This window comes from Phoca vitulina, unplaced genomic scaffold (genome assembly GCF_004348235.1).
Source record: "Phoca vitulina isolate PV1807 unplaced genomic scaffold, GSC_HSeal_1.0 scaffold52, whole genome shotgun sequence".
Lineage (NCBI taxonomy): Eukaryota > Metazoa > Chordata > Mammalia > Carnivora > Phocidae > Phoca > Phoca vitulina.
Window position 1 is genome coordinate 3,416,979 of NW_022589755.1, and position 25,143 is coordinate 3,442,121.

Genomic DNA, 25,143 nt, shown 5'->3' on the forward strand with positions numbered 1-25,143 from the left:
GGGGCCTGGACTCCTGGGTCTGAGGGAGGAGGGGGCTGGGGGCCTGGACTCCTGGGTCTGAGGGAGGAGGGGCTGGGGATCCGGACTCCTGGGTCTGAGGGCCCCGGGAGTCCGGACTCAGAAAGGAGCCCCAGGCCTCTCTGGCGCCCCCTGCAGGCCAGTTTGGCGCCGGCACAGAGTCCTACTTCTCCCTGCTGCGCTTCCTGCTGCTTCTCAACGCGCTGGCGTCAGTACTTAAGGCCTGCATGACGCTGCTGCCCACCTGGCTGGAAGGGACTCCCCCGGGTCCCCCTGGCCCTGACACCTCCTCACCCTGCGGCTTCTACAACCCCAACCCCCAAGGCCTGGTCACCTTCCCCACCCATCTCTTCAACCTGCTCTCAGGAGAGGTGCGTCCCTGGGAGACCCCCCTCCTCTGAGCCTCAGTGCCCCCCGATTCTGATTGCCCAACCACACGGTGCACTTTCCCTCTGCAGGGTTTTCTAGAATGGTCTCCTCTCTTCTATGGGTTCTACCCGCCCCGCCCACGCCTGGCCGTCACCTACCTGTGCTCCGTGTTTGTCATTGGCCTCCTCTCCCTGCTGCTCATCCTCCATCGGTCAGTAACCCCGGGCCCCCTGGGAGCGTGGGGAGGGACTTGTGGTGGGAGAAGACCCCTCCCCAGGAATCCAGAGTCTTGCTCTGTGACCCCTTTCTCTCAGTTGGAGTTGAAATCAGATTTAAAAATGCTTCATACGTGCTAAAGACCAGTGACTAGGACGGGCAGTTTCTCCTTCCCGTGGCTTAGAGGGTAGGAGGGGAAGGTATGACATTAGCCAAGCAAAGTGACTGCATCTTTCCTGGAGGGGAGAGTCATTCATCCCCGCAACAAATACGGATTAAGCCCCTACTACGTGCGGGCCACTGTTCCAGACAGTTGGTAAAGCAGGACAACAAACAAAAACCCGACCGAGTCCTGTCCTGGTGGAGCTGACAGTTTACCAGGTGAAACAGGTGATAAGCAATGAGCCGTAAATGAGTCAATGACGTGGCGTATTAGCAGGTGATGAGGGCTCTGGACACAGCAGGTGAGGTGCGCTGCTGTCTTATAAGGTGCCCGGGGCCGCCTCATTGAGGCACGACCTTTAAACAAAGACATTGAGAAGGAGAGGGATTTGGTCAAGGAAGTCCCCGGGGGAAGGGCATTGCAGGCAGAGGGCCCAGCCAGGGCAAGGCAGGAGCAGGGTGGTGTGGTGGAGGGTGCACTAGGCAGCTGGTGGGGCCGGAGCGGAGGGAGGTGGGGAGAGCGATGGAGGTGCACCTGCACTCCGTAAAGGATTTGGATGCTTTCCAAGCGAGATGGGACTCACTGCGGGTCCTTGAGCGGATCACCCTGATCTGATTTCGGTTTTATAAAGGAGTCTTCCCCTCTGGCTCTGTGGAAGAGAGAGAGGGAGGGAGGGAGGAGAGGCAAGAAGGAAAGAAGGGAGGGAAGAGAGTAAAGGATGGGCAAGCCCGCAGCAGGTGGAAATGTAATCCAGGCAAGAGACGGTGGGGGCTTGGAGCGGGGTGGTGGCCGTGGTCAATTTTGGATTTTTTTTTTAATTGAATTTCTACTCCCCTGCCCCAGCTTTCTTGAGATATAATTGACAGAAATAACGTTGTGTGAGCTTAAGATGTACAAAGTGTTGAACTAATAGGTTTATGTATTGCAACATGATTACCAGGGTCGTTTTAGCTGATGCCTCCATCCTCTCACACAGTCCTGTCTTGTGATGACGTTTAAGATCTACTCTCTGAGCAACTTTCAAGTATATAATGCAGGATTGTTAACTATAATCAGGATGTTGTACGTTAGATCCCCAGAACTTAGAACTGGAAGTTTATGTCCTTGGACCTCTTTGTGTCCCCGTCCCCTGGTAACCACCCTTTTACTGTTTCCTGGAGTTCAGCTTTTTTAGATTCCACAAATAAGTATCATACAGTGTCTGCTGTCTGACTTATCGCACTTAGCATAATGCCCTCAAGGTCCATCCATGTTGCAAATGGCAGGACTTCCTTCTTTCTCGTGGTTGAATGATATCCTGTTGCTATACATGTATATATCACATCTTCATCCATCTGTTGAGACACTCAGGTTGTTTCCTATCTTGGCTGTTGTTGATAATGCAGTGAATGGTGGGGTGCAGATGTTTCTTTGAGATCCTCTTTTCATTTCCTTTGGATATATACCCAGAAGTGGGATTGCTGGATGATATGGTACCTCTATTTTTAATTTTTGGGGGGAGGGAACCTCCATACTGTTTTCCATAGTAGCTGCACTGATTTACATTCCCAGCAGTGCACGAGGGTTCCCTGTTCTCCACGTCCTCACCAACAAGTGTTACCTCTTGTCTTCTTGATGAGAGCCATCCTGACAGGTGTGAGGTGATAGCTCATTGGGGTTTTGATTGGCATTTCCCTGATGATCAGTGATGATGAACACTTGCTCACATACCTGTTGGCCATCTAGATGTCTTCAGAAAAATGTCTTCGATTTCTCTGCCCATTTTTAAATTGAGGTTTTGTGTGGGTTTTTTTTTTTTTTTTGCTGTTGAATATTGTATGTGTTCTTTTTATATTTTTCTATTAACCCCAATGTCAGATATGATTTGCAAATATCTTCTTTTATTCCATAGGTTGCCTTTCCATTCTGTGCATTCTTTCTTTTGCTGTACAGAGGCTTTTAAGTGGCGTGTAGTCCTACTTACTCCTTTTTGCTTTTGTTGCTTGTGCTCTTGGTGTCCTATCCAAAAAATCGTCCCCAAGATGAATGTCAAAGAGGTCTTCCTTTATTTTTTTCCCTAGGACTGTTTTCAGTTTTAGGTCTTATGTTTAAGTGTTTAATCCATTTCAAGTTAATTTTTGTGAGTGGTGTAAGATTGAGGTCCAATTTCATTCTTTTGCATGTGGCTCCCCAGTTTTCTCAGAAACATTTGTTGAAGAGACCATCCTCCCCCCATTGAGTATGTGGGCTCCCTTCTCACATATTAGTTGACTGTACATATATATATATATATAATTTTTTAAATATTACACATATCCAGAAAAATGCAGAAACCAAAGAATAGAGCTTGATATGTTCCCATCCATATCAAGAAACGGAACATGACCAGCCTCCAGAAGCCCCCTCAAGATCTCAAGTTACCGCCTTCCCCCCCCAACCCCCCCCACCCCCATCCTTTCTGTTCACACCATGGACTGCTTCGGCCTGTTTTGTTCTTCATATAAAAGGGAGACTCTGGATGTACGTTGAGTAGAGCCCAGAGGGCTCCCTAATGACTGGAGGTGGGGCATGGTGAGGGTGAGAAGTTAGGAATGACTCCAGGGGCTGAGCCTGAGCACTGGGAAGGGCAATGTCGCCGCCCTTGGGATGGGGAGAGCTGTACGGGCCGTGTCGGCGGGGCGTGCAGTTTGGGCCGGTTGATTCTGAAGGGGCTTTTGGACGAACGAGGGGAATGGTGAGTAGGCAGTTGCATACGTGGGTTTCTGGAGACGGGTCCGGACTGGAGATGCAAATCTGGGACGCACTGGCATTCAGGCAAGACTGGGAGTTCCTGGGGGGTGGGGGGGCTGTGGTCAAGAAGGAAACCAAGGACTTAGAAAAAGTGGAGTTTCTCCTAAATGCCAGGCGCTGTGCCAGGGTTATCAGATGGGCGTCCTCCTACCTTGGTACACCTCACAGTCCAGGAGGGGAGATGAACGGAGAGAAATAAAAAGCAACTTTTAGGTTAAAAAGCAGGTCAGCGATTTCAGTTTGGGAGCAGTACTGTATAGAAAACAAATGGGATAATATGATAGAGATGATAAAACAGGGATCAGCAATTTTTTCCTGATAAAGGCTGGATAGGAAATATGTTCATATTTTTGTTCATTTTCTGGGATACAGTCTGTCTCAAACTCTGCTGTAAGCTAAGGCAGCTGTAGACAGTAAGTCAGTGAGTGAGTGTGGCTGTGTTCCAATAAAACTTTATTTACTGAACCTGGTGCCATAGTTTGCCATCCCCTGGGGTAGAGAATGGGTGGGGACCCTCATTAAATGGAGCGGTCAATAAAGGACTGAGGAGGTGACCTGTAGGTAGAGACAGGGGAAGGGGGAGGAGGGGGGACAGGATTTGAACTTCAAGAAGTAGGTGGGAGCCAGATCAGGTGCGTGCTGGCTGGATGTGCTATGAAGGAGCCTAAACTTCAAGAATAAGGAGAAGCTGTGAAATAGGTTTTAAACAGCAGTACCACCTAATCTGCATAAAAAGGAACAGAATGGATTCAAGAGGGCACAGGTGGAAGCAGAGAGACCAGATGGCAGTCCTCTGTAATTGTCCACTCGAGAGATGCCGGGGGCTTGCGCCGGGGCGGTGAGGGTGGATATGGAGCTCTTTGCCCAGGTTTCTCCGTTTCTTTCCCTCGCTCTGCTTCTTTTTTTTAAAAGATTTTATTTATTTGACAGAGACAGCGAGAGAGGGAACACAAGCAGGGGGAGTGGAGAGGGAGAAGCAGGCTTCCCGCTGAGCAGGGAGCCCGATGCGCGGCTCGATCCCAGGACCCTGGGATCATGACCTGAGCGGAAGGCAGACGCTTAACGACTGAGCCACCCAGGCGCCCCTCCCTCTGCTTCTCTGTCCCCTCCCTGGGTCTTTGCCCCGCTTCTTTGTCTATCCTCCTTTCTCTGGGCCTTCCTCCCCCACCCCCTTCTCTGGACGTCTGTCCTTCCCTCTGAGTCTCTGACCCCTCTTGCCGTCTTGCCTTCATTTCACTGCCCCCCCTTTCTCTGAACCCTCCCCCTTTGGGCTCTCAGTCTCCCCAGGGTCTTTGTCTTCCTCACTCTGGGTCCCCGTGCCCTTCTCTCTGGAGCTCTGTCGCTATCTGCTGGGTGTCTGTCTTCCCGAGACTGCCCCTGAATCTCCCGGGCTCTGTCTCCAATGACCGTCTCTACGTCTCTGACTCTTTCTCTGCTAGGTGGCCGCTCGCCAAACGCCCAAGGTCCTAGGGTTCATTTCCCGGGGTGTCCCCGCACTCGTGGCTGACCTTCCACACCCCGGCTCCTGGGTCTTCCCTCCCTTAGCTCCATGTCAGGACTGAAACAGACGCTGCTGGCCGAGTCGGGGGCCCTGACCAGCTACAGCCACCGGGTGTTCTCCGCCTGGGACTTCGGCCTCTGCGGGGATGGGCACGTGCGGCTGCGCCAGCGCAGCATCCTCTACGAGCTGCAGGTGCGCTTAGGGACCTGGAGGGGGCGGGGCCAAGAACATGGGCGGGGCCCCGAGTGGGGGTGGGGCTCCGAGAGACGCTGGGTGGAGCTTTCTTCTAAGGAGGCGGCCCTTGGGAAATGAGAGGGCTGGGAGGCGCCCACAATAGGGATACCTGATGTCAAAGCGTCCAGGAAAAAGCAAGCAGCGGGGAGGGGGCGGGGCCGGAAGCTCCTCCGTACGAGGCGAAGAGCTAGGCAGGGCCCGAAGGGGCTCGATAAAGTAGGACTGGAACTCCGCACCGGGCACGCGTGCTGGGCGGGGCCTCGGAGGGCGGGGTGTGGGGTGCTGGGCGGGGCTGTGGAGGGGCGGGGCCGGGAGATCTAAACTGTCCCCTAGAGGACCGTGGGGGGGGACTGGGACAAGGATTGTAGAAGCTCTTAGAGGGGTGTTGCTCTATTGGTTCCGGTTGAGCAGGGGGCTCTGAAACACCTGCAGGGCGTGGGGGAATTGAGCCCAAATGGACATCTTTCCTGGCCTCAGGTGGAGCTGGAAGAAGCTGTGGTGCGGCGCCAGGCCGCGGTACGGACCCTGGGCCAGCAAGCCCGGGTGTGGTCGGGGCGGATCCTGCTCAACCTGCTGGTGATTGCACTCCTGGGAGCAGCCTTCTATGGAGTCTACTGGGCTACGGGGGCCGCTGTGGAGCTGCAGGTGTGGAGGGTCCTGGGGGAGGGGACTCCTCTGACCCCGGCACCTTTCCAAGGTTGGAGGGGACTGAAGTCTATAATTCCTGGGCACTTAGGAGGGAAGGGGGCGTACGTGTGAACCTTGGACTTCGGGTGCTGGAGGAAGAAGAGGCTGGGGGAGGATGTTTAGCAAGGTTCTGGAGGACCAGAACCCCAGGGTCTCTTTGCTTGGTCCACCCTTTCTCCCAGGAGAAGCCCCCTGTCCAGCAGATGCCACTGCTAAAGCTCGGGGTGGATTACCTTCCGTCCATCTTCATCTCTGGGGTCAACTTCTTGCTGCCACCTGTGTTCAAGCTCATTGCTGCACTGGAGGGCTACACCAGGAGCCGCCAGATTGTTTGTGTCCTGCTCAGGTTCTAGCCTTTGGGGGTGTGCTAGGGATGATAGCAGGGCTGGTCTGAAGGACACGGGTTCTAGTACATAAGGCACAGAAATCCCCAGAACACGGGACCCAATGAGATCTGGATTCAAATCCTGCCTCTTGTTCAGGCAGCCTAGATCTGGATTCAAATCCTGCCTCTTGTTCACAGAGCCCAGGTTTCTTCATCTGTGAAGAGGGGAGAATTGTGAGCGTGTTCCACGCAGCGAGGGGTGGGGGTGGGGGCAGGGTGAGCACTGGTCGGTGCTGATTGCTTCTCCCTTCTCCTTGCCAGGACCGTGTTTCTCCGCCTGGCCTCCTTGCTAGTCCTGCTCTTCTCTCTCTGGAATCAGATCACTTGTGGGGGCAAGGCTGAGGCGGAGGAGTGCAAAACCTGTGGCTACAATTACAAGGAACTACCGGTGAGGAGAGGGGCCCCAAATCCTGGGTCTTTCAAGGACAGGAGGTGCTAGGCGGGTCCAGACTCCAGGTTTGAGAGGAAGGAGGAGCTCAAGGTGCTAGAACACCCTCCCTTTGAGGACAAGGTTACGGATGTTCCAAAAAACCTGAGGACCTTCCCCGCCCCGAAAGGATTGTTAGGATCTCACACGCTTGTGATTTGGAGACGTGGACGCTTGGGCCTCCAGGTGCCTGGGTCCTGAGGTCTTTCTGACCCATGACTTCCTTCCTCAGTGCTGGGAGACTCGGCTGGGGCAGGAGATGTACAAACTGCTGCTCTTTGACCTGCTGACTGGCGTGGCGATCATGCTGCTCATCCAGTTTCCTCGGAAGTGAGAGCCCCGCCCCTCGCAGTGACCCCACCCCCTTTGCTAGCCCCGCCTCTGCTCCATTTCTTTGCCCTCGGTCCGCAGACCGGGCCCCCTGTTACCTAGTTACTTCCCTCTGGCCCCGCCCCTACCTCTAGTCCTCGGGCGTCGGCCTCTGGACACACCCTCCAGGACATTGAAAGCTCCACCCCTATTCAGATCTGCTCACTTCCCATTGGTGGGCGGGACGGCGGAGGCGGGGCAAGGGGGCCGCCACGCCTCTGACTCGGCCCCGCCCTGTCCCCCAGACTGCTCTGTGGCCTCTGTCCCGGGGCGCTGGGTCGTGTGGTGGGAACCCAGGAGTTCCAGGTGCCCGACGAGGTGCTCGGGCTCATCTACGCACAGACGGTGGTCTGGGTAGGGAGCTTTTTCTGCCCTTTACTACCTCTGCTCAACACGGCCAAGTTCCTGCTACTTTTCTATTTGAAGAAGGTGAGGAGTGTGGCGGATTCCTGGGTCCTGGAGGAGGAGGAGGAGAACAAGGGTCCCCACCTACTAGATCCTGAGAGAGGAGGGGTCTGGAGGACAGACTCCTGGATGTGGGAGGAGGGGTTTAGGGCGTCGTAACTTTTCCGTCCAAGGGAAGAGGGGACCCGGACTCCCGGGTCTGATGGCAGCAAAGGACTAGGGACTTCTGGTTCCTGACTGAGGAGGGACTAGGACTCCTGGATGATGAAGGACAGGCTAGGACTCAGTCTTGTGTCTCCTTCTCCTTACAGTTCACCCTTTTCTCCACCTGCTCCCCAGCTTCCCGCACTTTTCGGGCTTCCACAGCGAATTTCTTTTTCCCCATGGTCCTTCTCCTGGGTCTGGCCATCTCCGCTGTTCCCGTGCTTTACAGCGTCTTCCTGTAAGTGGGAGAGGCGCCTGCCCCTCCCTCCCTCCTCATCCAGGATTCTGAATCTTGGCCCTCTTTGAACACTGCCTGTCTCTGCCCTCTTCAGGATCCCACCTTCTAAGCTGTGTGGTCCATTCCAAGGGCATTCGTCCATCTGGGCCCAGATCCCTGAGTCTATTTCCAGCCTCCCTCAGACCACACAGAACTTTCTCTTTTTCCTGGGGACCCAAGCTTTTGCTGTGCCTCTTCTGTTAATCTCCAGGTGAGGGAGCCCAGACTCCTGGATCTGAGTTTGTGTGCCCTGGGGGCCCCCTATTTCTAAGGGAGGAGGGGGCTGGGGGCCTGGACTCCTGGGTCTCAGGGAGGAAAAGCTGGGGGTCCAGATGCCTGGTGTCTGAGGAGCCATTACACTGAAGATATTCTAAGAGTGTTCTGGCTTCCATTTGTGTCTCCTCTAGCATCCTGATGGCATATACCGTGGCCTTGGCTAACTCCTATGGACGTCTCGTCTCTGAGCTCAAACGCCAGAGAGAGACGGTGAGCCAGACCGGGTTCGTGGGAAGGGGTCCTGGATATGGAAAGAAATAGGGGGGAAAGGTTTGTCTCACCTCCACTTCTTTACCCTTCACTCAGGAGGCGCGGAATAAGGTCTTCCTGGCGCAGCGCGCTGTGGCCCTGAGCTCGGCCAACGGGGCTCCTTGACCTCCCTTGGTCAGGACGATGTCCCACTTTCAGTCCCGACCTGCCCCCGGACCCTTTGTAAGCCTCCGGCGCGTCATCTCTAAAAGGGGAGAACTTGAGAAGACTCCAAGCCCTTACAGCCCTGGGATTCAGAGAGTCCCAGGGCCCTGAAGTCCCCCAACCCTGCCAAGTCCCTTACTCTCCAGTTAACCTCGTGTATCAATAAACTCAGCTGAGGCTTCAGAGCAGTCTTTATAATTTGCACCCGGAGGCTGGGGGGTGGGGGAAGAGCCAGACACAGGCCAATCAAATGTATTAGCCTCGAGAAGACATGACGGGCATGCCAGCCAATCAGCGGCCGCACCCGGTAGCTTCAGGGCGGGGACACGTGATGGGCTCAGAACCTTGGCGAGAGGCGGTCGCTAGGCTACACCAACCCAAATTCGGCGTCTCAGCCAATCAGCTCTCGCTACGGACCTGGAGGGGCGTGGCATCCAGCCCAGGACCAATCCGTGGCTGAGGTAGGAACAACGGGGAGGGGCATCCTCTCGCCAACAGGAAGTGCTCGGAGGCGGGCCTGCCAGTCGGCGGACGGCTACGACGCCATGAATATCTTGCCCAAGAAGAGTTGGCACGTCCGGAACAAGGATAATGTCGCCCGCGTGCGGCGTGACGAGGCTCAAGCCCGGGAGGAGGAGAAAGAACGTGAGCGGAGGGTGCTGCTCGCTCAGCAGGAGGTAAGCCCGAGTGCGGTCGGGCGGGACTCCCGGGCCGAGCGCACACGCGCGTGGGGAGGGGCCGGAAGCGGGGGTGGCGCGCAGGCGCAGTGCGTCCGGTGAGGTTGGAGGAGCTGGGCGTGGCTGGAAGCGCGGAGGGGGGGCCCCCTGCACGGCCCCCCCCACCTGGGCGGGCCCTCCCCCTCCCCCTCCCCCTCCCCGCGCCTCCCCCTTGCCCTGGTGCCCCCCGTTCGTGTAGTTCGCGAGGCCTGAGTGTGCCTGGCACAGTAGGGGCTGGTGAAAAAAGTGAACCCTTGCTCAGTTCAAGGAAGCTCGGGCCCCGGTTTAGTTTGCCTGAACAACCTCCCTGTTGAGCGCCTACTGTATGCTCCCCCGGTGCAGAGTGCTTGGCCTGCGGTCTCAGGCACCGTTCGTGCTTGAGGGGCGCTGTCCTCCATGGTGCAGAGAAGTGGGCTGTTTCTGAGGGAAGCGACAGTGGGACACCCATCCCGCTGTGGGGCGAGCCCTGGCCCTGCTCCCCTCCACCCCCAGGGCTTTGTCTAACTCCTCATCTCCAGTTTTCGGTCCTTGAGCCAGTCTGGTCCTCACCTGAACTTTAAAAGTTCGCTTTTGTCAGCAGAGATTGCACGTCGTCTTGGGAGCAGGGACTGGAGTCCTGCCTGTTCTCCTATTTGGGGCTGTCTTCCCAGCTGTTTGTGTTGTGTCACCCGGGGTTGGGAACTCTGTGGCTGACGGAGAGGCAGTGTGCAAGCCCAGGTGACCTCATTCTCCCACCGTCTCCCCGGGCCGGGACAGGTGTGTCTGCTGGGCTCCCAGGGCCCACGCACCCTTCCTTACAGCCCCCGGCCCCAACACTGGGGTTCTCTGTGCTTGGCGCCAGTCTCAGTCTCGGAGTCACGTCTAGGTTCTGAATTCTCTGCCTGTACCTTTCTTTCCCAGGCCCGCACAGAATTCCTACGGAAGAAAGCCAGGCACCAGAACTCACTCCCCGAGCCCGAAGCAGCAGAGGCGGGAGCCCCGAGTTCTGGCCCCGTGGACCTATTTCGGGAACTGCTGGAGGAGGGGAAAGGGGTGACCAGTGGCAATAAAGAGTACGAGGAAGAAAAGCGGCAGGAGAAAGTAAGCTGGCCCCCCACCTAGTCAGGCCTGGGTAGAGCCCGGGGTGAACGATGGGAACAGAGCGGTGGGAGGGGAGGAAACGAGCGACTACAGAGAACTCAGTATGGAACACGGCACGGGAGTGCGGGTTACTGCCACCCAGGGCTGCAGGGGCTTGGAAGGGGGTGCTGGAGCCCCCCCCCCAGCTGTGGGACTATTAGGTACAGACCCCTGTAGAGGTTGGGGAGCTCTTTCAATGTCAGTCAGAACCTGGGGTCCCGTCGCTCACCTGCTCTCAGGGACTCCCACCAAACCCCGAACTTGCCTTTGTCTCGTCTCACTCCTTTGCCCTGCTGGCTGCTTTCAGGCTTGTCCTCACATCGTCTCCCCAGCGTCGCCTGCCTCTGAACCCTAAAGCAGCTGCACCCCCTTCCCCCGTGCTGGTTACTGAACCCAGCGTCGTGCCCAGGGCAGGAGCCCCACCTGTCCTCAGCACACGGCAGGGCTGGCTCACGCTGGTTCTGCCTGCCCAGGAGCTTCGGGTGTCCTGTCGTCACGCGGAGGGCTCCCCGAGGGGAGACCTGCTTGACATCCTCACCTCCCTAGTTTCTGTCCCCCTCAGGAGAGGCAGGAGCAAGCTCTGGGCATCCTGACATACCTGGGCCAGAGTGCAGCGGAAGCCCAGACTCAGCCGCCTTGGTACCAGCTCCCCCCAGGGCGAGGGGCCCCCCAGCCCGGCCCAGGTCCAGACGAGAAGATCAAGAAGCGCCTGGACCCTCTGCGGGAGATGGAGAAGCATTTGAGGAGGAAGAGAGGGCACAGCAGTGATGACCGCGGCCGCAGCAGAAAGGGGCCGGAGGGGCCGGAGAAGCAGCGGCCGGAAGCGTAAGGAAGCTGGGCCGGCCGTATGGGCACCAGGTCCGGGGCTGGGCGGCTGGAGGCGGCTCGCAACATGCAGTCGTGGGGCCCCGACGCCCATCCGGGGGGCTGCAGAAGCAAGCCTGCTTTCCTGAGAGCCCCAGGCAACGTTCACTCAGTCTCGGGTGTCCAGTGGCTTCCGGGGCCACAGTGTGGGGACAGACAGGCTTCCGTGCAGGACAGTGATAAAACCCACTGAGGCCTACAGGTTTCTGGGGGCCAGAGTTTCAGAGCCATGGGGTCAGGCAGAGCGGGTTACTGCGTCCCGAGCTGGACAAACCCGAGCAGCTGGTCTTCCACGGAAGGCGAGACTGAGGCCCTGGGTGTGCTCACTGTCACAGCTGATTGACAGTGGGCTTTCTTGAGCTGGAGGGGCACCCCACTGTAAGGAGCGGGGGGTGATGGGAGCCCCGAGCCTTGTGCGCAGCATGAAGCCAGCTTCCCACCCCCAGGCCGCACAGACCAGAGCATGTCTGCCCGGGGGCAGGGGGGCCTCCAGGGGCTCCAAGCTTTCTGAGCTTTCTGACCTGACTCCTCTCCCCAGCCCCCTGGCCCTGGGCCAGCTCCGAGCTGAACGTCTGCGGCGGGAAGCGACGGAACGTGCTCGGGCGGAGGCCCTGCTGGCGCGAGTGCGGGGCACAGCCCCCCAGAAGGACCAGCCCGAAGAAGAGGCCGACGAACGGCGAAGGCCGTACAACTCCCAGTTCAACCCTCAGTGGGCCCGGCGTCCTGCCGGCAACGCCCAATCGCTCACTGACTGCTGGGGGGAGAGGAGAGGCCGCAGCTGCCAGCCGTCATATAAAACTATTTATTCATAAATATTTTCCAAAATGAAAATAGGTTTACCAAAAAATGTCCCTCACTGGGGAGGGGAGGAGGGGGCAGCCCTTGCCCCCAGGCCCCCAGGGTGGGGCTGCTTCCTGGGGGCAAGGGCTGCCCCGTGGCCTGGGGCCTCCCCCAGTCTTCCAGGGTGGGGCCCTTGCCTGGGCAGGGGGGTCAGCATGCGGGGGGGAGGGGAGGGTGGAGGGAGGGGCCGGTGTCACTGGAGGTCCCGGTCCTCCAGGTAGCGGTACTCAAAGGTGAAGCCTTCCTTCTTCCGCTGGCCCCACTTCTCGTAGTCAAAGTAGATGTAGGTGCCCTGGCCAGGGGAGAAGGTGGTCAGTGCGGGCGAGGAGGCGGCTGGGGCTCCGGGCCGGACCGACAAAGGGGACGGATCTCAGGGCCAGGGCGTGCCAGGCTCCGGGCCCAGCGCCCTGCATGCACGTGCCGTCTCCCTCCACCCTCCCCGGCTCTTCTCAGGCAGGAAAGGTCGTCCTGTGTGCTCTGGAGGAAACGGGGAGGCGCAGAGAGGCCACGGCCGGGCCTCAGCCCCGGGCACGTTTACACAGTGGCTATGGCTTCTCGCGGTGGCGTCTGAGCACAGAGCCGGTGCTCAGCCCTCAAGCTGGGTCCTAGCACTTAGTCTTCACACAACCCTGAGGCCGGGACCCCATCCTAGAGAACGGAACAGGCTGAGTCTACATCCAGGCACGCTGTTGGGACAGATGTTTTATTGGAGGCAGGGTGGGTGCGCATTTCTGAAGGAATGAGGTCTTGACACGTACTTGGAGGGTTACTTTGGCCCAAACCAGGATGGGACGGGGAGTCTGGTTAGTGTGCGAGAGGACACGGGGAAGGGGGCCGGGTCTGCATGAGTGTCTGAAATGCGGCAAAGAACGTGAAAGAACCGAGGGGAGGGGACCGAGTTCTCGGAGGACAGGGGCCTTGTTCAGGACTTGGCATCAGGCAAGCATGTGGTGGAAGAAACCACTGTGGAATATAGCCAGTGAGTTACTGGGAACGAAGCACACCCGATACTTACTACGGAGCAGCCACCATAAGTACTTACATGTCAGTAACTCATTTAGTCCTTGCACACCTACACACGGGGGTCTGTTACCCGTGTTTACACATAAGGACAGGGACCCCGGTCCAAGCGACTTGCCCCAGGTCACCCAGCAGGAACTGGGTTCAAACCCGTGTGGTGTGGCTCCAGAGTGGGGTGCAGCAAGGGGGAGATTCTTATCATCACCACGTGGGGAGTCATTAAGAAAATAGCTTCCCCCTTCGTGGTCGCTGCGGAGCCCCTGCCCTGCTGGGCTGGGGGGGGACGGGACCAGGGAGCGGCGCAGGCTCCCCGGCGGTCGAGGACAGAGGCCCCGGCGGAGCACGGGGCGGGCAGGGCACAGGGAGGGGCCCTCACCTGCTCAAACTCATCCGTGATGGTCTTGGGCTCCTCGTGCCTCTGGAACCACATCATGTACTTGGTGTGGAATCGCCACGACTGCTTCTTTAGGGCTTTGGCTGCCAGGTACTGCGCCTTCGTGCCCTGGGGGAGGAAGTGTGGAGCCGGGGATCAGGGGGCCCCCAAACTGGTGGGGCGAGGGGCACAGCGCTGAGCCCAGGCCCCGCCGTGGACCGAGGCTGGGCTGGAGGTTGGGCTGGACGGTCCAGGTGGAGAGGGGCTGGGGCACAGAACATACCACTGCTGGTCAGGAGAAAATGCTTCCACAGAAGCTTTGAGAAGGAAGAAAAACTACTGCATGTTGGGAGTCTGGAAAGTTTCCCCAGGGGGGGGGGCTCGTCGGGATTCCCTGGGGTCATGCAGGGGCCTGGCACTGTGCGCGGCCGTGGGCGGCCGGGGTGGGGCGGGGGCTCCCTGGCCCCCAGCCTCAACACGGACGTGTCTGTGCTGACGCAGGGACAGGGACACGGTTGCCGGGGTGGGGGTGGGGGAGCGGGACAGGGGGATGGGGAGGGGGTGCGGTCCCGGTGGCCGCAGTGGGGCACCCACCTCACCCCTCCAGCCCGAGGGGGGACGGCGGCGGTGGCGGCGAAGCCGGGGGGCCCGAGGCTGCCCCGGGGGCCCTGCTGTACCTCCAGATAGTAGAAGATGAAGAAGAGGGTCTCGGTTGACAGGCGCTGGTAGAACTCCACGGTGTCCGAGTGGGGGGGTGGCATCTGGTGGTGGTAGGGGGGCGTCGGGCAGGGGTTCCGGGGCAGGTACTGCCTGTGGGGGGCGGGAGGGTTGGTTCCTGCGCCCGACAGGCGGCGCGGTGCGAGGGCGGGCCTCACGGATCGGGCGGCTTCTCGGGCGCCTGGTCACCCCCCGCCGGACGCCTCCGACCCAGCTCTTCGCGCGGCCCGCGGAGGACCGCTCACGTGCGGTCTCGGGACGGGGGACCAGGTCCCACCGGGGCCGCTGCCCTCACGCTCGCGGGTCCCGGCCCCTCACCGGATGCGCTCGGAGTCCGAGGGGTGGGGCATGTGGTGCCAGGCGGCCTCCTCCATGGCCTGCTGGTAGAGCTGCTCCTTGGTGAGGGGCACAGGCCCCAGCGGACACACGCCCAGCGACAGCGGGATGTTCACCTCCGACAGCTGCAGGGGCGGCTGCGCCGAGGCCGGCGGAGCAGAGGTGCTGCTCAGGATGATGTCTGCGGGGAGCGCAGGACCAGGCCCTTCGGTGAGGCCGGGGTGGGCCGCCCCCCCACCGGGCCGCCGCCGCCTCACCCAGCCCCTCACCTCGCTCGGTCAGGTGCAGCGTGGGCACGGGGTCCTCGATGCCGGAGCTGATGGCCGCCCGCTCCGCCATGGACTTGAGCGAGCTCAGAGGCTCGGGCGCCTGCAGGGAGAGGAGAGCTGGCACCCACACGCCCGCCCCCTCCGGCGGGGGTCGGCAGAGCCCAGGCCAGCGGCGCGAAGAACGCCGCCACAGCACGTAACGGGGGCCGCGAGGCGGCCGCGGGGCACAGGCAGCACCGGCAGACCGACCCGCGGGCACACGGGGCGCCCAGCAGCGCGCGGCCTTCGGGCGGGCTTCCCTCCGCGTGGGCAGCCAGGCTGCCGGATGCTGCCGGGGGGCGGGGGGGGCTGCGTACGCCCCCGGCTGACGCAGGGCCATGGGCCCGTCTCCCGACAGCCCTGGCATCCCAGCTCCCTGCCGGCCGACAGGCGGCCCGAAGCCACGCCCGGAGCAGGTGTCCGAGCCGCGGTCGGCGCAGCCTGCGGGCCCCGGGCCTCTGTGCCGCCTCCCCGTGTCCCCGTCCCTCACGCCGCCTGCCCTCTGTGCTCTTCTCCGTGGCCCCGGAGGGACCTTCAGCCACATCCGCTTGTGTCCCTTCTCTGCTCACAACCAGTGGACCCTTTACTCCAGGAAGATACACACTCTATAATTTCCCGTCCATGGTTCCTCCAAACCACGCGCTTACTCTGGGCCACACACCGTTCCAAGCGCTTCAGTGTCCTGTCCTAACTGAGGGGCAACTGTAAGCACCTGCTCTGTCCACAGAAGGCCACGCGGGACGTGGACCTGGACTCTTACTCGGTGGAGCGGAGGTTAAATGCAGGCCCAGAAAGTCAGCCCCACATCCTGCTCCCCCTTCAGACCCTGGCACCCAGGACCCCACGGCCCTCTCTAGGACACCCCATCACAGCCTCGCAGGCAGCCTGCACCCCCTCCTCCTGTCTGTGGAGCCCTGCCCCGCCATTCTCCCTCAGCCCTGACAGCAGCCCTCCTAGATCTCCAGCACGAGAACCACTCCTTCCTCCCTCAGCCTTTCCCGCCACTGGGCCCCTACCTCTCCCAGCTTAGAGATCTCCCCCCCCCCCCCAGGCCTTGCTGGGCCATCTCCCCAAGTCCGAGGCACCTCTGCGGGTCCATGGCACCCGCTGCCCCTGGCCCGTGCAGTCCCGCTTGGCTTCCTGTAGAGAAGGTGGGACTGGGTGTGTTCACCTGGCATGAAGCATGGCCCAAAGTGGACGTCAATGTTTTCTCAACTTAGATGGTCCCTCAGAAGGGAAAAGGAGGGCAGCGAGCTGGATGGCGGGGTGTGTGAGGGAGCGAGGAGACACGAGGACAGAGAGGATGGTGGGAACCCAGAGTGCAGGAGAGCAAGTCCAACCAGGAGCCCAGGAAAAAGTCCCAGAGGGCAGGATGGTGGAGGAGCCCGGGGACCAGGCAAGGGTGCACGTGGTGGGGAAGAGCAAGCAGGCGGGGGGTGGGGGGGAGAGAGCCAGAGCCCCACAGGAAGAGGGGGCGGGGCGGCCGGCAGACCTGGAGGGAGGGGACAGCAAACGTGCAGGGGAGACGGCGGGGCCAGGACACACAAGCCGGAGGCCCACCTTGATCTCTGGGGCAGCGCTGAACTGTGGAGGTCCGTTGAGCAGGGCGCCGGCTGCCTTGGCCTCGCTGAAGCTGGGTGTCGGGGAGCTGGGAGGGTTCACGGGAAGTGGCACCAGGAGACTGGGTCCCCCTGTGTTGTTCCCTGAGCCTGGGGCCACACCCCCAGCCCCTGCTGGGGCCGCCGCACTGGGTTCCTTCCTGGGAAGGAGAGAAGGGGAGAGGGCTCAGAGGAGGGGCCGGGTCAGGCCCCTGCAACGGTGCATGGAGGGGGAGCATGAAGAAGGTGACTGGTCCACCCACAGAACGGCAGATGGACGCAGGGCAGGTGCCCCCTTGGGGCGGCCCACCCAGAGCCTGGCGGCGAAGCAGACCCAGGAAGCAGGTCTCCCCTACATCCCTCGGAGGTCACAGTCTTTCTTGGGGCAATCTTCTGAGAACAGGGACCCCCTGGAAAGGTCTGACCTGAGATCTGGACAGGCAGCCCTCTGAGGGGAGTCAGGTGGGCATGGGGCAGGTCACTGGAAAGGGGACGTGTTCCAGGGGACGTGTGGGGACTCTAAGGACAATCCCGATTACCCGAGGGTGTCTCAGAACACTGCGGAGCGTGAAGCTAGGGGACTGCTGGGTACAGTGTCCTGGCTGGAAGGAAGTGGGGACGCCACCCCGACCAGGTGGGCCACGTCCCGGCAGGGGCAGGGGCAGGGGCTGCGGACGGCCACTCACGCGGTGCTGGGCGGTGGGTTGTGGGGGCCCGACGGGGGGCCCGGGGCCTGGCTGCTGGCACTGCCGCCCCCCGCGCTGCTGAGAGCCACCTCTGCCGGGCTGTCTGCCACCACCGAGCTGTAACCTGGGGGCAGGACGACGGGGTGAAAACGGGCCGGCCGCCCCGGGGCCCCCCGGCCGCCTGCAGCCCCCCTGCTCACTGGTGGTGCCGTTCTGCTTGCCCGCGCCTCCGCCTCCGCCGCTGTTCCCGCCGCCCCCGCCCCCGCCAGGCTGGACGCTGGGGGGCCGGGGCTGGGCGGCGCTGGACCCGCTGGGGGCCGGCGGGGCCACAGCCTGGGCATAGGGCGCAGGGGTGCCCGAGCTGTGGCTGGGGGCTGGGCTGGCCTTGGGGCCCAGGGCGCTTGCGGGCGCTGCTGGGGCGGAGGCCCCGTTGTTGCCAGGGGCGGTGCTCAGGGCAGAGGCGGCAGGCGGGGGGCCGGGCGGGTAGCTGGGCGGCACAGCCGGGGACTGAGGGTGCTGGTTGCTGTGGACAGGCTTGGAGCCATTTTTGGCTGGAGACTGCGGAGGGGGGAGAGAAGAGGGTCAGGACCCGGTGGGCCGGCAGGTCGGCCGAGCCCCGCCCCCCCGCCAAGCTGGGCTCCGCTGTCCTCGCAGGGCCTGGCTGCCCCCAGCTGTCCCCTCCCCTTGACCTGACCGTCAAAGCTTCAAGCACCGCGGGACACACCTGAACACTCACGCGCGTTCCGGCCCACACCCAGCTCCCCACATCCTGCGTGGACACCTCCAGGGACGTCCCATGGGGCTCTTGTCAGGGACAGACCCCCTGGAGGTCAGGCAAGTGCCATGGCCTCAACAGACTACCTGGAACCAGCTAACAGTCCAAGAGCGGAAGGAAAAGCAGCCAAAAATCGGGCAGTAGTTCTGAATGTTATTTCAAGGGTCACAAAAGCAACCGGAAGGGCTGCGGATGACCCCCCCAGAAAGCAGGAGTGACACAGCCACAGCGCAGCGGTGGCCAAGCACTGCCTGACGGCCCCCTGGCACCTCGCACTCGCTACACATCAAGGGGTCCTGAGCCCCACTCCTTCCTGGTCCCAGGTGCTCACCGGGTCCCACACCAGCCCCCTCGGTGCCCTCCCAGCAGGCTGCTCCCTGACACCCCGGCTCGAGGAGCAGTGCTTCCTGAAGGCCGCTCCTGTCCTGGGGGGCGCTCGCAGGGCACACCCACCTGGCTGACTTCGCTATCCGTCGAGCGTCCCCTCTTCTTGTCATCTTCAGAGTTTTCCTGAGGGGGAAGAGGCGCAGTCGGACACCTGTGTGACCTCTAGAGCCCCGACAGAGACGCCGATCTCTGAAGCTGCCAGGGCCGCCGCGGTGCCTGTGCCCTGAGCCTCACCGGGGGACCCAGGGTCCCTGTCTTCCGGGGGCCAGCACCACCTGTCAGCCTCTCACGGACCCAGGAGCCTGCTCTCCTCGGGGAACCCAGCCCTTGATCCCTGCCTGAGCTGCCCCGCTGCGCGGCCTCCGGCCTTCCCGCACACCCAGGACCCACGCGCAGCCCTGTCTGGCCCTCAGGGCCCGGACCCAGGACACCCAGACCCCGCTTCCTCAGTTCCCCTCCCACAGGCCGCCTCCTCACCGTGGTGCAGTTGGCCGGGCTGGGCGGGATGGGAGAGCTGGAGGTGGTCGAGGTGGGTGTGCTGCTTGACTGGTTGAAGATCTCGTCCTCCATGTGACTGTGGCTGGGCGGGGACGTGGCGACCAGCGCCTGTGCTGTGGAGGCAGGGAGGGGCATGCTCGACGGGCTCGGACGCCCTCCCACCCGGCCCTCGCTGCCCCGTACCCGCAGGCCAACCCTGGGCCTCACGAATGTCCTCGAGGTCCAGGTCGTCATAGAGGAACTCGTTCTCCTCGAAGTCGGGGTCCTGGGACGAGTCGACGTAGTACTCCACGTCGTCCTTGATCTTGCGGATGGCGTCAACGAGGATGGAGTCGTTGTCCAGCATGCGCAGGATGGTCTCCAGCATGCGCACGTGATAGCGGTGCTTCTCGATGTGCCGCTTCAGGCCCTCGATCCGGTCCTGCTTCTGCTGGCGAGCCCAGGGCCAGGCTCAGGGGCTGCAGGGCACCTGCCCGGGCCCCTCCTGCCCCCACAGAACCTGTCCTCAGTCCCCGACCCCTGTAGAGACCCAGAGGCTCCACTCCAGCCCCTCCTGCCGTGGGCAGTGTGGAGTCTGCCCCCCGTCTAGCCCCTCGAGGACCCCCAGCTCCTGCCTAGACATCCCAGGAAACTTCTAGAAGACCAGAAAGCCCTGTGCCTCCTGCGCCGCGGCCCTCTGCAGCTACCGACAGCCCACATCTCAGAACTGCAGCCCACCCCACCCCCATCTCGCTCTAATAGCAACAGTGCCGATGCCCGTTTGCAGGGAACCATCATCTTTGTCCTCATAACCCCCCACCCCGAGGGAGTCCAGATTCAGCAGCTTAGCTCCCGGGCTCTCCAGGCACCTGCCCCTCCCTCAAGGCCTCAGTTCTAAATCCGCTGCCCCCTCCACAAGGACCTATTGCATCTCTCCTCCAGGCTCCCGCTTCCCAGACCCCTCAACGTCTCAGACCCCCAAACCGGGCACATCTCCCACGGCCCCCCCCACCCCGGACCCAGCTCTCCATTCCCTGTGTTTCCTGTGCCAGTGAGTACAGTTGCATCACCCTGAACCCACACCCTACAACCCTGGAGTTTTGGCATCTGGGCCCCTAGATCTGGCTTTGCCGCAAGACTGCTCTTCTCAGCCCAAATGAGCCTCATCTCTCCCTACTGCCCAGGACCTGGGCCTTCTCGGAGCTAGGAGGCCACAGCTTCAGCTCGCAGACCACCCCACCTGCGCGCCATCCGCTCTCGCCTCATCTGCGACCCTGGCACAACCCAGCGTGTTCCCCCAAACCGCTCCTTTCCGCGGCACCACTGTTCTCCGAGGCTGGACCCCCGAGACTGGCTCACCAACACGCGCCAACCCCAGTGGCCGCCAAACCCCCCGCTCGCCAGCCTGTCTCTGTCCCCCAGGCGCAGGGTCCCCCCACTCACATCCTTGTCACCCTTCTTCTTGCGCGTCTGCACGGACAGTGACTCCACCTCACTCTCAAACTGGTCCACCTGCATGTTCAGGGTGTCAATGGTGTTCTGGGGGAGAGGGGGGAGACGGGTGGTCAGCCGGCGTCCCCTGGGCGCCCAGGGATCAGGGCCCCGGGGCCCTCTCCCCCCCTCTCCCCTAACTCACCGTGAGCCACTGGCCCACCTCCTCCTTCTCCTTCTGGGCAGGGTCCACCTTCTGTGCCAGGCCCAGGCCCTCCTTGCTGTAGGCTTTAGTCTTGGTCTCTCGCTCCACAACTTTGAACCGTTCCATTTGCTGTGGACAGCGCAGTTGGCAGGAGGTCCCAGCCCATGGCCTCTCCCCTTCCCCCGGGCGGAGAAACCTTCCTCTTCCAGGGCCTTCTGGGGACCTGGGAACTGGCCTCCTCCCACCTCTCAGGTTCCAGGCTCTGGGCTCCTACCGTCTCAATGAGCTTGCGGTTGTCTATGAGCTGCCTCTTGTCCTTGATCTCGTTGGACGCTACCCATGTCTTGATCTGGTCCCTCAGCCGCTGCAGGTGGGGGAAAAGCAAGACAGTCACACTGCCTTAGGACCTGGGCACCGAGGCCGCCAGCCCCCTCCTCCTTGCTCCCTCTGCCCTCGGGATGCAGGAATCCGGGCCCCTAGTCTCCTCACTTGAAGTTTCTTAATCTCCTTCTTTAGGTCAGCCTCATACTTTTCTTTCTGGTTCGCGTTGGCTGCGTTGTGGAGCTGAGGGATGAAGAGAACCCAGGAATCAATGTGGGACTTGGGGCCCTCGTGCCCACTCCAGTGGTAAAACTCCAGTCTGTTGGGGCTGGAGACTCTGGGAACACCACCCCCCCACGCCCGCCGCCCAATCCATCTCAGAGCTGCTTCTAAGGTCCTCAGCACCTGGACCCACAACCCCTCTCCCTGGCCTACACCCAGAGACCCTGAACCTCTTCCTGTGCTCTCCTCCCTGGAGACCCAGAGTTTTAGGACTCCAGGCCCTGTACCTTCTGCCAAATATCTTCAAACTGCTCCACGCCCTCGGACACCTTCTTGAGGCAGCGATCAATCTCACCTGGCCGGGGAGGAGAGAAGGCTGTTAGCGCCCTGCCACGGCAGCAGGCATCAGAGGAGGAGTTCGGAGGACAGTGAGCACGGGGTTATAAAGGCAGCGGGCAAGGAAACCGGTACCTTGGAGTTTGCGCTTGTCCGCCATCTTCCCTGCCCTACAGACGCACTCTCTTCATACTCTCTTGGAGACGGACGCTGCTGACAGAGAAAGAAAGGACACACGTTTATTCCCCAGCTGGCCAAACACAGATGCGTGGATGAGGCTGGGAACGGGAGGGTACGTGGGATGGTAGAGGGAAGACGCGTTTACTATCTGATGACCAGGGGGAGGCCAAGTTCTACTTATGCTGCCCCGACAGCCCAGCACAGGGTCTGAAAACTCCGGAAGTTTGCTGAAACAAGGAAACAGGTGTACTTTTCCCCAGGAAGTGGGAAATTCCTAGAGCATGGAACACCTTCTCCCCAGATGACACTCCAGACTTTGTAGAGCAAGAAGTCAAGCAGCCCATGGCTGAGTGCTGGGGAGTAAGGCCCACAGAGGAGCAGGGTACACCGGTGACTAGAATCCTAACACCGGAGAGGGGACCCCTCAGGTCAGAACATGAGGAGTTTGCGGGGAGAAGGGCCAGATGCCGTCTGTAAGAACCGCAGGGGACGGAAGGGGAGCAGTGGGACACGGCAGATGCCTGGAATCAGGAAGAGCTAAACCCACCCATCGTGTCAGGGCTTGGTCCCAAGCAGAAGAGGGCCGTACACCACCAAGCTTATTCCAGGGCAGAGTCTTTAAAACACAGGAGACAACCCAACCCAAAGAATTAGATGTGTGGGGGCAGAAGGCATCACCCCGGAGAGGGCCAGGAGAGTGAACGGGGACCTCAGCGGTGAGAGCGCCATCTGTGCACACTAAGGTGCGTATCAGATCCGCTGGTAACGCAGATGCGGGGAAGCATCAACCATCAGGATGCGCGCCCAGTACTTAGAGAGAGAGGCACCTTCACCCTAAAGTACGTGCAATCCAGAGGACACTGGGTTCAAAGGGGGAGTCCCCGGGAGCTCTGGCCCGGGGGAAGCCACACCTTAGGGTCTGACACCAAGATCGGGGGAGATGCAGGAGCCCTGCAGAGGGGCTATGCCGAGGGGACTCGCGCACTGCCTGAGGTCACCCCCAGACAGGGGGCCTCTGCTGGGAAGCATGGCTCCCTGAGACAGGCCCAGGGCAGGGTGCCCCAGAGCAGCTTTAACTCCAGCGAGGACTAAGAGCCCCAACCCAAGGGGAGGTCGCACCAAGAGGGTCCCCACCACAGGGAAGGAAACATCTCAGGAACAGTCCCGTCCAACTTCCCACAAACAGAAATGTTCCGTTTCTGCGCCACCGGTGCCCCGAGCGCTGAAAGTGCGGCTCAGGAACAAAACAGTGGAACTTTTCATTTCAATTACCCCACCGCCCGTGGCGAGCAGCTACCGCGGGACAGCGCGGGAGCGCACGCTGGAGGAGGACCAGAGGCCCGAGGCCCGCGACCAGCACCCTCCACAGGAGCCCCCCCGGACGCGGACAGTGGGTGTGACACCTGGGACGAGGGGGAGCACGCACCTCCACCAAGGGCCAACCAAGGGAACGGCTACACCCTCGGCCCAGGGCCAGCTGACACACCACGGTGGGCCAGTCCCCGCATAAGGAAGACCCCCGCTCCAGGAAGGACCCGGCAGACAGCGGCACAGAGCGGAGGACGCAAACCGGAACGGGGGAAGCCCCTCCGGCCTGGGAGCTCGGGACAGGGCCAGGACCCCAACCCAGAAACGCCTCGAAGTGCCCCGGAGCAGCTTGCACTGCCGGCCTCCGGCCCAGACGGAGAGGACGCCGAGTTTATACCCTGCACAAGGCCCGCCGCGCTGAGGGGCTGGGGCACCAGCGCAGTGGAGGAGGTGATGCCCCCAAGACGGGCACAGACTGGCGGCAACAAGCCCTGAAGGAGCCAGAGCACGGTGCCAGCGCAACAAGAGCCCTAGCCCAGGGAGGTGAGGTCCCAGGCCCTCAAGGTGGGCAACAGCTCAGGCCCGGAGAGGACAGCACTGGACCTGTGGGAGGCACCACGGGCCCAGGGTACGTGCACCCTCTAGACAAGCTGGGTGCCACAGCGGGCAGGAGCCTTCGCCACAGACGCAACAGCCCCTCCCCCTGCAGACAGACCCCCACATCAAGATACCGTAGACCCCCCAGAAAGGACCAGAAAGGGGGAGCTTGAGCCTTGAAGTGGAGGTGCCACCACGGGAAAAGCCCCATTCGTAAAGGGCGGGGAGCCCCCACTGCTCCTGGGGGACCCACCAAGATCCCCCAGGAAAACCAAGCACAGCAGGCCCACTCTGCGACAGCGGGCGTCTCAGGCACCCCAGAGCTCGCACGCTCATGGCAAAGGTCTCAGACAGAACTGAAACCCGGGGACCTTGGCCCAGGAGGCTTCACCAAGTCTCATCCCCTCGAGGAGCCCGTTCTGGGGGCGGGGTGAGCAGTGTGCCAGGCCCACAGGGGCCGACAGCACTGCAGTGAGAGACCCACACTGATGAAGGCCAGCCCCAAAACCTCAGCTCAGGAAAGAGGGCACAGCCGGGCCTGAGGGAGACCAGGCAGAGGGGCAGAAGCTGAGTCCTGGGAACTAACACCAGGCGGTCCCAACCCGGGGGCGCCACGGGGCCGCCACGGGCCCTACGAAGAGGCCTCGGGGCTCCGGCCCGCTGGGAAGCGATGCTGGAGGGCAGTCCCCAACCGGGGGCCGCTGACGCTGCCACGTGAAGCACCAGAGGGACGCGTTAGGGCCCGGGGCAGGCGGTGGTCTCCCCACTGGGAGGCCCAACACCAAGGACGGGGGACCGGGAGCCCCACCGGGAAAGCTACAGCAGAGGAGCCTTTGTCCTCTGCAAGGTGACAACGGCGGGGTCTGTCGTCCAATCTCGGGCGCCTCACGCCCCCTCAGCTGAGAGGGCAGGAGCCTGGGAGCCACCCAGCAGACCACGCAGGAGGCGAGCGAAGCCTTAGTCCCGGGCGCCCACACCCGGCAGGAACCCCGGGCTGGGGGCGGCAGCCCTGAGCAAGGCCCCTCACCCGGGGGCGCGCGCACCCCGGCCAGCAGAGCCCGCAGCCACAGCAGGGGACCCTCAGCTCTGGCAGGCCGTGCGCCCCGGGGAGCCCGCTGCGCGGGAGTGCGGACGTGGGGGCCTGGACCCCCGCAGAGCCCGGGGGCGCGCCCCCGCAAGGGCTGGTGTGACCGGGGCCCGCCGCGCGCAGCGGGAGGAGGGGTCAGCACACCCCCCCCCGGCCAGGGGCGTCGTCGGGGGCAGGGGTGCTTGCACGGCCCACGGCGCACAGCGTCCGCACCACGGAGCGGGCGGCGGCCGAACGGGTGCCCGAGACCCAGCGCCGCGCCGTGAGGTGGGAGTGACATCACCGGGCGGGCAGACAGCCCGCGCCCCGAGGGGCAGCGCGGGGGGCAGCCCTGCCCGCCCGAGGACGCAGGGCCCCGGGCCCCCGACTTTCCGCTGCAGGCAAACTTTGGCAGAGGCCGCCGCGGCCGGCGCGCCGTGCAGGGGGGCCTGGCCCGGGGGCGCTGGGGGGACGGAGACCCCCGCCCGCCTGCGGGCCCGCCGCCCACGGGGGGCTGCCGTCCAGCTGGGCGCCGGCGCCCCCGCCG

General features: G+C 61.9%; 4 protein-coding genes across 6 annotated transcripts in view; 3 read left to right on the forward strand and 1 right to left on the reverse strand.

Annotated features, from left to right (window-relative positions):
- TMC4 (transmembrane channel like 4) overlaps positions 1-8,869 on the forward strand; it is a 12,270-nt gene extending 3,401 nt beyond the window's left edge. Inside the window, exons 4-15 of the mRNA XM_032388841.1 lie at positions 157-389; positions 477-598; positions 5,081-5,228; positions 5,748-5,915; positions 6,140-6,303; positions 6,604-6,730; positions 7,002-7,099; positions 7,384-7,567; positions 7,855-7,985; positions 8,080-8,235; positions 8,432-8,510; positions 8,607-8,869. Coding sequence (XP_032244732.1) covers positions 157-389; positions 477-598; positions 5,081-5,228; positions 5,748-5,915; positions 6,140-6,303; positions 6,604-6,730; positions 7,002-7,099; positions 7,384-7,567; positions 7,855-7,985; positions 8,080-8,235; positions 8,432-8,510; positions 8,607-8,675 — 1,679 coding nt within the window. The 3' untranslated portion in view covers positions 8,676-8,869. The remainder of the gene's footprint in view (positions 1-156; positions 390-476; positions 599-5,080; positions 5,229-5,747; positions 5,916-6,139; positions 6,304-6,603; positions 6,731-7,001; positions 7,100-7,383; positions 7,568-7,854; positions 7,986-8,079; positions 8,236-8,431; positions 8,511-8,606) is intronic.
- A 390-nt stretch (positions 8,870-9,259) lies between these two features.
- LENG1 (leukocyte receptor cluster member 1) lies at positions 9,260-11,378 on the forward strand. The gene is made up of 3 exons (XM_032388908.1): positions 9,260-9,391; positions 10,331-10,510; positions 11,112-11,378. Exons 1-3 carry the CDS (start codon positions 9,260-9,262, stop codon positions 11,376-11,378), a joined length of 579 nt encoding a protein of 192 aa, XP_032244799.1.
- Positions 11,327-12,225, forward strand: LOC116622438 (leukocyte receptor cluster member 1-like). The gene is made up of 2 exons (XM_032388909.1): positions 11,327-11,407; positions 11,952-12,225. The coding sequence occupies exons 1-2, from the start codon at positions 11,397-11,399 to the stop codon at positions 12,223-12,225; spliced, it is 285 nt and encodes a 94-aa protein (XP_032244800.1). The 5' UTR covers positions 11,327-11,396.
- A 125-nt stretch (positions 12,226-12,350) lies between these two features.
- CNOT3 (CCR4-NOT transcription complex subunit 3) overlaps positions 12,351-25,143 on the reverse strand; it is a 13,529-nt gene continuing 736 nt past the window's right edge. The window contains exons 2-18 of one of the 3 annotated variants that reach the window (XM_032388767.1): positions 21,581-21,655; positions 21,397-21,464; positions 21,056-21,130; positions 20,841-20,930; positions 20,567-20,695; positions 20,374-20,469; positions 19,159-19,378; positions 18,931-19,064; positions 18,520-18,576; positions 17,492-17,849; positions 17,292-17,415; positions 16,568-16,766; positions 14,969-15,068; positions 14,682-14,880; positions 14,324-14,456; positions 13,650-13,775; positions 12,351-12,545 (exon numbers count right to left, since the gene is read on the reverse strand). In XM_032388767.1, the coding sequence (XP_032244658.1) occupies positions 12,447-12,545; positions 13,650-13,775; positions 14,324-14,456; positions 14,682-14,880; positions 14,969-15,068; positions 16,568-16,766; positions 17,292-17,415; positions 17,492-17,849; positions 18,520-18,576; positions 18,931-19,064; positions 19,159-19,378; positions 20,374-20,469; positions 20,567-20,695; positions 20,841-20,930; positions 21,056-21,130; positions 21,397-21,464; positions 21,581-21,605 (2,232 nt within the window). In that variant the 5' untranslated portion in view covers positions 21,606-21,655 and the 3' untranslated portion in view covers positions 12,351-12,446. Of the gene's footprint in view, positions 12,546-13,649; positions 13,776-14,323; positions 14,457-14,681; positions 14,881-14,968; positions 15,069-16,567; positions 16,767-17,291; positions 17,416-17,491; positions 17,850-18,519; positions 18,577-18,930; positions 19,065-19,158; positions 19,379-20,373; positions 20,470-20,566; positions 20,696-20,840; positions 20,931-21,055; positions 21,131-21,396; positions 21,465-21,580; positions 24,327-25,143 lie in introns of those variants that run through there. The other 2 variants (XM_032388766.1, XM_032388768.1) reach the window with 2 other exon arrangements.